Below are 13,391 nucleotides of genomic sequence, written 5' to 3'. Positions count from 1 at the left end.
GGCTCAGGTCATGATCCTGGAGTCCCGGGATCGAGTCCCGCATCGGGCTCCCAGCTCCATGGGGAGTCTGCTCCTCTCTCTGGCCTTCTCCTCGCTCATGCTCTCTCTCACTGTCTCTCTCTCAAATAAATAAATAAAATCTTAAAAAAAAATAAAAAAAAAATAAAAAAATAAAAAAAAAACAAAAAACAAAAAACCAAAAAACTTCTCCTCCTTCTTTTTGTGCATCTGCAGAGGAACAACTCCAGTTGACTGAACCTCCTCTTCCCCCTATAACTCCAGATGCCTTCTTGGAGGAAACACAGAGGGCAGAAACATGAGCATCTAAGCTTCTTTTTTTTTTTTTTTTTTTTTTTTTTTTTTTAAATATTTTATTTATTTATTTGACAGACAGAGATCACAAGTAGGCAGAGAGGCAGGCAGAGAGAGAGAGAGAGAGAGGAGGAAGCAGGCTCCCTGCTGAGCAGAGAGCCTGATGTGGGGCTCGATCCCAGGACCCTGGGATCATGACCTGAGCTGAAGGCAGAGGCTTTAACCCACTGAGCCACCCAGGCGCCCCGCATCTAAGCTTCTTTATCCAAAATGCTGTGTTACCTAAAAGATTGGTTAAATTATTTGGCCTTAATCAAATTTAGTTTTTACTTTCCCTGGTATTATGAATGGCACCTTCTGTGAAAAGTCAAATCAGATTTAGACAAAATTTTAAAAATGCTTCTTTACATATCTTGTATGGTGTTTGTGTAAATTTGCTTACTTGATACATGTATCTCTTTCCTAGAGTAAACTCCAACATATGTTTTTCAAATTCTGTGACTTTCATTCCCTATCCATACTCCTCAACAACTTCAGGATCTCGGATGCTGCAATTCTGAGGTTGAAGAAAGCCATTAGCCTCAGTCTCACATTCAAAATGGGCCACAAATTTAGCTATTTTCCTTACTTCCAAGTAAAGTTATACATACAGCCAAAAAGATAGCGTGACAGAACTGACCAAAAAAGATAGTTATAAAACTTTTGTCCCATTACCAGACCATGTGCCCTATATGGGTTATGAATTAATATTTTTATAAATTTTGTAATTATCAGGGCACCTGGGTGGCTCAGTGGGTTAAAGCCTCTGCCTTCGGCTCAGGTCATGATCTCAGGGACCTGGGATGGAGCCCCACATTGGGCACTCTGCTCAGCAGGGAGCATGCTTCCCTTCCTCTCTCTCTGCCTGCTTCTCTGCCTACTTGTGATCTCTGTCAAATAAATAAATAAAGTCTTTAAAAAATTTTTTTGTAATTATCATAAAAAATAGAACACACGTCATAAGGGGTTATACTGAGTTAATCTTAAATGTAATCATATAAAATATATCCAGTGGAGTTTTTTGTTTTGTTTAATTTATTTTTTATTTATTTCCAGCATAACAGTATTTATTATTTTTGCACCACACCCAGTGCTCCATGCAATCTGTGCCCTCTATAATACCCACCACCTGGTACCCCGACCTCCCACCCCCCGCCCCTTCAAAACCCTCAGATTGTTTTTCAGAGTCCATAGTCTCTCATGGTTTTTAAATCCTCTTTTGACATTTCTTCATTCTCGTACTGTAACCCTCAAAAAAAAAAAAAAATAGGAGACACTCGCAACCTATGAGATGTCTCACCGAAACCCACTGCCCTTATTTCCTCAGCAGCAATTCTTTCCTTAACCCTGTTCACTCTAAGGTTTCATCATTTGCAAAGATCACCAATAACCTTTTTTGTGTTAAGTATAACTTGCTTGAAAATAAGTCTTACTCACTCCTAACTTGATACCATGGCCTATATGAATCTCTTTTTTAAAAGCCCTCCTCATACTTCAGTTAATAAAGCATACCTTGCCTACTCTAATAGCAAAGATGAGCTCAGTCCCTTTATAACCTCGCCCTGCTGTCTCATCTTAGACAAGTATCTCAACTGACTTATCTATTATATTAATAATAAAGGTATCACTTATATGCAGAATCAAAAAAATGTCAAACTCATAGAAACAGAGTGAAAAAGTGGTTCCTAGGGACTGCAAGTGTGGAACATAGGAAGAGGTTGGTAAGAGAGTACCAACTTTCAGCTATAAGATGAATGAAGTCCAAGGATCTAAGGTATGACATGATTATGGATGGTAATATTGTATCATATCGTTGAACTTTTGCTAAAAGAGTAGAACTTAAATGTTCTCATCAAAAAAATATATGTAAATATATGAGGTAATATATGCGTTAATTATCTAAATAGTAGGAATCTTTTTACAGTGTAAACTTCTGTCAAATCATCATGATGTACACTTTAAATATCTTACAATTTTATCAGTTAGACCTCAATGAAGTTGAAAAAAATTAATAACAAAGATGATGAGGATAGCTACAACCTACTGACCACTTACTATGTCTCAGGTACTATGTTAAGAATTTTATATACATTAACTATTTAATCCTTATAACAATGCAATGAGGCAATTATTATTGTTGTTGTTACTCTCATTATCTGTAAATTGAGAGGACTGGATTAGATCGCCTCTAAATTTCACTTCAACCTTGAAATGCTTTCATTCTATTTTTAATAATCTTTTTTACTTAAGTTCCCCTACAACATAGAACCTATACTCCATACATATTTTTACTACTTAACTACATATTGATAAGCGTGTTTCCTAAGAGTTTCATGTGCCTATGTTCTATGTACATAACAAGAATGGAAACTTTCCAAGGGCAAGGTCTTGGATGGTTGTGCTGTATCATCAATCCTGGTTAATGCACAAATGGAACAACACATAAAGGACTATTCAACACTTCATCTTCTTTGTCCCTCTAATCTTTTTTTCACAGAGTGGGGAGATCTTTTTTCACCAAAAAAGGTAAGGTTAATTCAGTGACTACAACAATCATGGTCCCTAAAGACACCATTCCATATAGTTTATTTATAGTTTATTTATTTATGCCATATAGTGATATACACTGAAAGTCCTAAAGGTATCCATTTGGTGGTTAGATGGCCAATAGGTTGTGACTTATGTCACTTATGACTAATGACTTATGTGATTTATGTGGATATATATGTGATATATATATCATATATATAATATATATTTTATGTAATATATATATGGAATTTTGTTTTATGAAGACCAGAGTACCTTATCTACCCAACACCGATTTAAACCCAGATACTAAAAGAGACTCTTTATTTTGTTAGTCACTGAATGTAAAATTAAATGTCAGAAGTATAACTAGGGTATCCAGACTAAATTTCTTTCTATTAGAACAGCACTATCCCGTAGAATTTTCAATGATGATATGGCTATTAAGCACTTGAAATGTGGACATTGAGACCGAGGAATTAAGTTCTTTTATTTTATTTAATTATAATTAATTTAAACTGAAGAACCACAAGGGATTTTAACAGTGTATTGGGCAGTACAGCTCTAGAAGATGTAAGTCACTTGTGGCTTGCCGAGGCTGCAGACTAAGATCTGTCCAGTACCTTTTACTTATGCCATCATTCTCTTTTCTGAAACATTCAATAATTACTTCCCAGTGAATAGGAAGTGTTAATAAGTAGATTCTTTGCATATCTTTTATCCATGTATATAATTCGCTTTATTTAGGAACTTGAAATCTTTTAAAAATGTAACTGGATGTTGGTTGTTTTTTGGAAATTATGTAAAATTGATTTTCTGACATAATTACTTTGAAAATATTTGAGACAGTGAAAAATTAATGTTATAATTCTTTGCATCTTTGTTATATATATAAAATATTGGCAAATAATGAGTTATAATATTTAAAATCAGCAATTTATTGTTTTATTTAACATTTATTCAAGCTAATGCTATGAACAACAGGTGAGAGGAAACCACTATATGCCTCTTAATAAAATAAAGCAAGCCAACGATTTCTAAAACATTAACTCTAAGAATCTCCCTTTCATCAATCAGTAGTCAGACTTAATAATCAAAGATCTTAACTAACAATCATTGACAACACTGATCAATTTGAATAGAAAATAGAAAATGCTAGTCAATCCTCAAGACAGTTGGTTTTCCTCCCCTTAGGAATATGCCTTCAATACTGCTTTAGTTCTCCAAGGAAAAAAGAAAATTTCATATTCTTGTCCATTCACACAAACATCTCAGTGAGCGTTATTGTTCTGGGAGGAGGGGGCAGCAGGCAGGGGGCCCAGGATGTTGACGGAACAGATAGGATGTCAGGTGAAGATAGAATGCTGTGCCCTCTCTAACCAGCTGAAGACTCGGCATGATTGTTTTCTTACAAATAATACCTGTGGGTGTTGAAACTGTTCAGGGAATCTATCAAACACACTCTTTCACTTTGCTGCTGTAACTCTATAAAATTTATTCTCATTTCAAAAGAGTCATAGGCAATAATACCTGTAGGTGGTTGAGTAATTTAAAGAAAATTTGTCAGGCCTACTTTCACTTACTTTACCAGAACAATTTTATACTTCTTTGGAGGTTTTAAAATGCAACATTTTCCACTCAGTATGATTAAAAATTTCAAAATAAGAGCCCCTCATCTTAAATTAAATATAAGTAAAGAAAATATAATATTAGGATGTTTAAAAATAAAACTGAGACCCAAAAAGGAAAATAAATTAATGTTGAACCATTTCCATTTTTTAAAATTATAGAAAGAATTCATACATAGATGTATGAGAACAAAAAGTATCTAACCAGTGAGATATTAGGGAAAAATGCATTATTACATTAATGCCAAATTATCATTCTCAGGAAATCATTCTCAGAAAAATCTGAAGGCTGAGGTCTATGAGCTTATAAAAGCTATCTATACAAATTGTAAAATACATAAATGGAAGAATAAAGGTAATAACCTTTCCAGATTATTTAACTTTCTTTAGTAACTCATCTATATCCATATTAAGTTTACTTTATATTAAGAAATGCAGTAAATGCAGACTTTTAAAATTTTTCTATTTTGCAATTTGCATTTTTAGTCACAAGTTCAGAGGGAGAAAAAGCTCAGTAATGCTTTGTTTGAAATGTATTTTCCATAGTAATTCATTAAAAAGATAGTAAAAAGTTAAAAAAATCTTTTAATTAATCAAAAAAGTGATAACATACTTTTTGAAGTGTTTTTAGATGATTAAAGTGTTTTAGTGATTTGAAGACGAAGACATATTTTCAATCTCCAAATGGAACTTACTCTTCATTAAAATGTTCATAATCACATAAGCAGGAAAGTCTATCTCCCTATATAATACCATTTTTAAAGTCAAAGCTCTTATTTGGTGTTTATTTCTTGAAGGGATATTTAATATTAATTAAGATAATATTTTGAATTGAAAGATACCCAAATGAGATGTCCATAAAACTCTGTTTTTATATAACTGAATTACCAGAAAAAAGGAAAACCTCTAAGTATAATCATTTTTTGAAAGTGAGTTATTTAATAAATAGTTTTCATGGTAAAAAGTTCAAATTTGAGCCAGAGACACATATTTGACATTTGGTAGTATAATTCTAAGAGAATTAGAGAAAAATACAGATTGGAAAGTTTTTCTCCTGACCTAAACAGCTTTATGACAAGTCAAATGAAATGTTCCATGACAATAAATGTGTCATGGATAAATGATGGAAAATAAACAGTATTTCAATATCATTTCCTGTTTTATCCCATCGTGGTTTTGTCCCTCTCTGTAATAATTACCTATGCACAAACTCTAGATGGCAATATTGCACTTACTGTACTTTCAAGAAAATTGTCACAGTCAGTCCCCACATATCCTCTTTATCAACATTTTATGTGCCATGGATCTATAGCCTCTTATTATAAGTGTAATGAAGCAGAAGTTATTGAAGCATTTTATTGATTGCTCAGATCACAAGTTTACTGCCATACTGAATTGGCACCTTACTCACTGAAGCAAACTGCTGACACCTTTTTTAAAAAGTGACAACTACATCTATTTCATGACCAGAAATCCATTTTCATCTCTATCAAGACAAGAATGCAATTTTCACTTCATTTAACTGATGTTAGGCCTGCTCAAAGCATGACACTTAGAAAAAGACACAAGTTTAAGGTTCTTAAAATACTTCAAGTAACTAGAATGCAGCTTGGTTTCAGGGAAAGAAAAAAAATCATCCATCATTCAAATCTACAAGCAACATAAAATTCTAAAACATTACCTATCAGAACCTTCAGAAGTAGTTTTCAAACTACTTGAAATATCTGCAACACAATTTTAATGTGTTTAATAGTAAGTTATATTTATATGTTATAAATTTCGTTCCAAGCTTTCAAAAGACATCAAGAAGTTCAAAACTGAACTATTTTGGGTATTGCCTCATGAAGGTTAAATCAAGGAAATAGCACAATTTTTTAATGTATATATATCTGGGGATCTAATGTACAGAAAGTGAGTACAGTTAACAATACTATATTACATACTTGAAATTTGTTAAGCGAATAGATCTTCAATGTTCTCACCACAAAATAGAAATGACAATTATGTGAGATGATAGAGGTATTAACTAACCCTAGTATTGTAAACATTTTATAATATTTAAGTGTATCCAAGCATCATATTATACACCTTAAACTTACATAATGTTATATGTCAATTATATCTCAATAAAGTGGGGAGGAAAAGTAGCTGGCTTATCAAAAATAAAGTATATATAAAAAATGAAATAGAAATAGTTACTTCTTCAATTGTGTTAAGACTCATAAATGACTTTGACTTAATATATAAGATATAAAAAATAAACTTCCAATACTTCTTTTATGGAAAATTAAAATATTAACATTCCTTTAAGAATACTTTCTGCAAGTGACATATTCTGTTAGCACTAAATGTAATTCAAGCATACTTTGAACTGAATCTTTTCTGATAAAACTATATTATTATTATTATTGGTTTGCTATCTAAGTATCAAACTTATTAAGAGCGTGGATAAAGTGAACCAACATTAACTTAGAAAAAATTTTTAAAATCTAGAGCTTACATAAAGATTAGTTCAATGTAATAATAAAATAGATTTCAGTTTTCAACTGCAAAACCAATACATGCTGAAGTTGGAAGTTCATTTCCTCACCTAATTACATAAAGTTATAGTACAATAAAGTCATAGTACAATTCTAGTTTAAAAAGTGAAACCTAATTTTTGAAATAGAGATTTAGTATCTGAGATTCTTAAACCCAACACATCAAATATAGAACATTTAGAAGTAGCAGATAATAGCATTTTTAAAAAGTACCTTACTTAAATTAATAAATAAAAAGAACTATATACCAAAAAAACTTGAATCACTCAGGCAGAAAATTATAGTTTTCAACAAACTTCATTAAGTAAGGGTCTATTACAAATAGCCCAAGTACATATTTCAAAATTAAAATTACAGAAATAAAACACTTCCCTGCAGCTTTAGACATAAGTAGAAATTGTCAGTGTTTTTTTTTTTAAGTTTAGAAAATGCTCCAAGAGTTCAAGAAATATTTGGGTGTATTTTTCTTATTTCTTGTTTTTAAGTAATCAACAAGCTAAAACTAAATTTCCAAGATGATCATTTCTTTCCAAAGTGCTGAAAGTTAGGAATAAAATTAAAAATTTCCTTCACATTTTTTCATATCTTAAATTTCACAGAGACTGTGATATTCTTCATAATTAAGATGGTGGTTGTTAAGATATTACAGTTGGATACTCATCTCCTTTGTTTCTCTCTGAATTTAAAAAATGGCTATGCAATCAATAACAACTGTTAAACCATCCTGTGAACCACTTTAAATGATTAAAGCTGTATGTTTATGAGTTCTTTTAGAAACTATTTTCAAAGAAGACTGCAATGCACTCATTATTTAAACGTATACAGGAATTTTGTTGGCTGGAGGAAAAAAATTCAAAGTAGTATCAAAATTGAGAAGACATTTCCAGCAATAGACATTTCCTAAAGATCACGTTCCTACTTAAGATCAGTCATTCCAAATCATTATTTGTAGAGCCTCCTGGCACAGTTCCATGGACTTTTATGTATCTCTACAGTGTTTCTGAAGAGACTGACATAGATTTTGTTTACTGACAGCAACGAAAAGCTCTATGTAGGATCATACATAAAGACGATCATGTTTAAAAATCACTAATATCATTTTAAAAGGTAGTGCAGGCTTGTGTTTTGGCCTCTGTTTAGCCATGTTAGGCCTATGAATGACAGCTTCCCTGCTTGAAGCACACAGAAAGCACAGCCTTCCTCATTCACTGACAGGACTGTGGCCTTTTCACACGTTCCTTCCACAGCAGTGTTTGTCCCCAAACACTGGAACTCGACACAATGGCATTCCTACTTCAACACCCCCACCAACAGCACCACTACTTAACAAGAATGCTAATGAGATGGAACAGTCCCTGTCGCTGAAAGTGTTAACTGCATTTCATAGGAATGCGTTTATGCTACTTCAAAGATTACCAATTAAATAGATTCTGCTTAGCTCTGAGCAATTTCTAAGATGTTTCACTTTTAAGGAAATAAATGTGATAAATGTAAGACTAAGTAACTTTATGCTGTCCTAAATATAATATCTCATTTTATATACATGAATCAGTATACATTTAAGACCACACTAATGTAGTGGGCTTAATTCGGTTGCATGCTATAATAGCCACGTTAGAGTTAGAAATTGAAAAATGAGTAAGTCTATAAACATAAAACCAGTAGTTCTGACTTTCCTTTTAGTGGTATTTTATCAGTTTATTTAAAGGAAATGCCCTTTGGGAATCCCAAGACATCCAATTTAAAGATGGAAAGAAATTTTCTTTGACAGAATCCCAGCAAAACAATATTAATGTTTTTATATATAATCTCAGAAGAGAAATCAATGGAAATAATATCAAGAGTTCATCTAATTCTATAATTTATAAGCTTAGATTTGTTAAGGAAGTAGGAATCATTACCCATCTCCATTTTACCTGATTCCTCAACATGATCTTATATAAAACTAAATAGAAAAGCCTATCTCTAAGGTCAAATGAAGTAAATGCAGTTCAAATAAAGTTCATTAATGCTAAGAAGGATATTTGCTAACAAGTCCTACTCATGTTAAAATAATTGCCAGGCTTAACACTTAGCGACTGATGACCTGACAATGGTACAGCTACAGTGACTTTTCTAAACATTGCAAATAATTTTAAATGAAATCATGATATAACAATACAAAAGAGACTCAAGAATACATAGAATTGAGCATATCTAAAAGAAATAGAAATTTGCATGGAAATGCATAACAGGTAAATTTCTATTTCTTTTTCTTCATTTTTATATTTTAAATAAACCTAAAAAAGTATCATATTAAAACTGTTGAGTGCAAATGTTTGTTATTACAATTTAGCAAAAGTAAAAGGTTTAGTTAGGAATGGCAAAGAGCCTAGGTTTTTAAACATTCCCAAATCTGGCATAGTGTGAATGATATAGACAACTTCAAAGATGCTAAAAATGTTAATTTTGTTCATATTTTGCTCAAATGTACTTTTCATCAATTCTAAGTCCTAAAGAAACCTTTAAAATCAAAGCAGTAGCTCTTGAAATACTTTCTTTTTTCACAATATACGGAACTCTTTTCAATCTAGTTCAACTGCTCAATTTTACATGTTTAGGACAATGGAATAAAAAACAAGCCTTAATTACTTTCTGAGCAGTTTCTTATCTCTAACATCCTCACTTTTAATAAAATTTTTAAAATGTTTAAGTTTTTTAAGATTTGATTTAAACAGTGCTTTTCTTGTACTGCAGAATGATCTCTTTTTTAAACATCAAAAAATTTTAAACTAATAAGTAGAATCAAACAATTTAATACCAAATAAATGATTATAATAAAATTGGTCATCTATTTTATAATATCCTTGTATCTTAAAAGTTAACTAATATTTCAATTTGAATAATTTCACCAAAATAATAATAAATTTTATAATATTTATACCAGATTTTATATATGATACTGGGGAAAAAATTTAAAAAGAAGTTTGAATTTTTATTTTTCATATTTATCTTTATAAGTAGCTTTATCTACGATAATTATTAATCCCACTTCTGGATCCACTGAGATTAATTAACTAAGGAAATAATCACATTTTGAGAATAAAAGTTTCTCATGGGAAGATATTTCTTGCTAGTTCTGGACACCTTAGTTCAAGAATTTCTTCTCGTCAATACAAATTGTCCTTTTCCAAAAAGACAGCAGGAGGTGCTGTATGAACACTGAGACCACATCCCATTCCTCTCTCCCCTCCCCCAGCACACAGAGAATAATAGCGTGATGTTTTCAAAATATCCATTTTTCAGTGGCCTGTGGCCTGAAATAATGAGCCCCGTCCTAAATTGGAACCTCATTATTAGAAATGTAAAACCTAGACTTTATTTAACATGGTAAAATATATGTTTAACTTCTTAAGACCAAGTGCAAAGGGGATTCTAAAAATGTGGCAACTGTTTTTATTTTATAAATGGCAATCAATCATTCTGCTTTGTAATTTTAGTTCCACTTTAAGATAAATCAAAGTCCCTATACGTCCTTATAAAAATATCAAAATCTTTACACATACACACATCTCACAGTTATGGAAAGGATACTTAAAAATTAAAAGACACAAACTTAACCTGATTACTTTCTAAACATACAAGTTAAATAAGCATAAATGAAATGAGTTAGTCTTGACAAGAAGTTAATTCACAATTTCATTTCCCAGAATGTGACTGATTTACATTTTAGCCTACCTTCTACAATAGCAATTCTGATTTCATACTAAAAAAGAAAAAAAGGCTGAGCATTTAAACCTTCAAATGATTTAGGAGCTATTCATTTTCTTGCTTAAAGTAACTGTCTATAGAAATTCCACATAAGGACTTGCCTTCGCTTTGCACAGTATGCAGCAAGAAAAGATGAGACATATGACATCCCATACCAAAAGACAGATACAATTAGCCCCATTATTGCTGGCTTTGAGATTACAGAAGCAGCATTTTGGCTCCCTAACGGGCACTGAGTTCACAAAATACATGTCACAGTTTTTTTATGACACAATGCCAATCATCACCTCTATATAACCAAGTACATTTTAAAACACATAATAAAGCAATTTTTAAAGAGGGATGACTCACCTGTGTATAATATTTTTTTGCAGACTTTAGTCGTTGGTACAAGGCCAAAAGAACTCCTTGGATGTACATCTTAGATCCTGAGGGGCTGAAACCTTCTCCCTTAGAGACCCAAACTGGTCCCCGCAAAGGTGTGATGGAATTTTGCAGGCATTTTTCAAGCAGAGGAACTATACAAGAAAATAAGGGAAAATAAATTCTTTTGACCCAACTGAAAATGCACTGCCTGGAACACAGTCCCAATACCAGAACTAACTCTTAACATCTATTATTTATATCTGACCTGGGTTAAGTCTTACAGAGGCAATTCCTGCATTACTAGTGGCCACCATGAAGGATGTATTTATATTGAGATACCCCCCATGCAAGACTCATAAGCTTTGTGAGCACACCTGAATAGTTCTGAAGTGTGCCTAACTAGCTGCACAGAGTGTCATGGTGTGCACTGATTGCCTTATCTTCTCATTTATCACAGATGAGTTGGAACCAACCTTGCTGAAATCTACTTGCATTGTCCTGATAAAATTGTAAGATCCATGTTGTTTCTGTATATAGCTTCCCATAGAGGAGTCTATATATCTAAAATATCACATCTGGAAATTATTCATAAAATATAATCCACACCTTTATAAGCCATCCTATTCAAGTCTTTTCACTGCCATTGCTTAAATAACCCATAAAAACAGGGTGGTACCGCTGTTTAAAAATAAAGGGAATCTTAAGCAAGCATTTTATCGCACCTTTTTGTTTTTAAGTTTTGAGATATAAGCTAAAGATTTAGGAATGTTATTTCAGCACCCGTTTTGTAAACATTTAGAAGATATTTACTTGTTGGCCGGTATTGCAACATCTATACTGGACTTGACAGACATGTTTATACACTTTTTCACACGATTAGCTTATAAAGTCTTTCTAGTGTAAAATAGTCAAATAACATGGCAGCTAGCTATCATTTTTTTAAGATTTAATTTCCCTCAGAAATGCCAGAAATGAAAAATAAAAAGAAATCTTAGGCACATTTGGGAACCCGGGAAAATGAAAGGATTTCATTTTTTAACTTGGTCTTAAGTATACACGTGCGACACAATATAAACATACAAAATAACTATATGGCTTGGCTACCTGATTCTGATACATATTTCTAATAGAAAAGAAATTAAATAGATCACCAGCAAAGAAAATAGCTCCTAGCTCCATGCCATTGGTTATGTTATATGTGGCATATTTTATGCAGAGAGGCCTAGCGTAGCAATCTGGAAATTGAATTACAATTAGCTTCAGCTGAGCTGCTGAGCGGCTGAGTTATGCAAATGGCCTTTACTACTGGTATTCTGCTGAATTTTGCTCCTAGTAAAAAAGTTATGCATTTTATGGCACTAAGTTCTGTAACTCTCTACCATAGCACAATTTAAATTCTTTCTAATATATTCAACACTAAGGAGAAAGTTAGAAATAGAACTTAAGCTTCTCTGAATCTCCTATAAAGTTAAAAGAAAATTATGACCCAATGACTACTTAGACATCTTTAGATGTGTTCGTGAAATTCATTCATCCAGCCTCAGAAATTAATTTCTAAAATTCTCATAACAAAACCATGTTTATATTGGAGCAATTACTTCTCTCTACTAAGTTTTATCATAACAAATACCACAAACTTTTTAAAATATAAGATCACATATACTATAAAAGAAAGAAAAAGAAAAAAACTTATTTTTAGAATTGTAACTCTTCAATCTTTTAAAAAAGTATGATATAAACCAATCTTGATTTTAATTTTTCCTAAAGAAAACTAGCTTAAGAATCATCAGTGCTTTTACTTAACTGCTGTAACATTCATACATTACTGTGTATTGGGTTTTAATTTGTAAACTTTTAATTTGGTACACTCATTGAACCTATTACAGTTTTTGAACATGGAAAGGCATTACATAAATAGCTATTAAGTTGAAATAATTTTAAGTAAATTGGGAAGTGGGTAATAAACTTGAATGATCTACATCCTAAATTTAATCTTGAATTTAAACCTGAGAACACATTCTCAGATTCTCTAGTTTTATAACCTTATTCATCCTTGCTTGCCACAAAGTAACTTTCAAATTCTTTATTTCAGTCTAAGGAATTCCAAGGTATGATTTCATAGATCTTCTAATACAAGTTCTACTTTTTGCAGAGCTTATGTCCCCTTAAATAAGAATTTAAGAAAAAAACTTATATATAGCTTAGGAAAAAATACAAATTATATCAA

General features: G+C 31.9%; 1 protein-coding gene across 4 annotated transcripts in view; it reads right to left on the bottom strand.

Moving 5' to 3' along the window:
* Positions 1-13,391, bottom strand: part of DCDC1 (doublecortin domain containing 1) — a 440,084-nt gene that overhangs the window by 333,191 nt on the left and 93,502 nt on the right. For all 4 annotated transcript variants that reach the window (XM_059406535.1, XM_059406544.1, XM_059406519.1 and 1 more), the window contains one exon: positions 11,150-11,316. In XM_059406535.1, coding sequence (XP_059262518.1) covers positions 11,150-11,316 — 167 coding nt within the window. The remainder of the gene's footprint in view (positions 1-11,149; positions 11,317-13,391) is intronic.

Source organism: Mustela nigripes, chromosome 1 (genome assembly GCF_022355385.1).
Source record: "Mustela nigripes isolate SB6536 chromosome 1, MUSNIG.SB6536, whole genome shotgun sequence".
In the NCBI taxonomy this organism is placed as follows: domain Eukaryota; kingdom Metazoa; phylum Chordata; class Mammalia; order Carnivora; family Mustelidae; genus Mustela; species Mustela nigripes.
The sequence above is the reverse complement of the archived record's forward strand: the minus strand, read 5'-3'. Positions and strand labels throughout refer to the sequence as shown.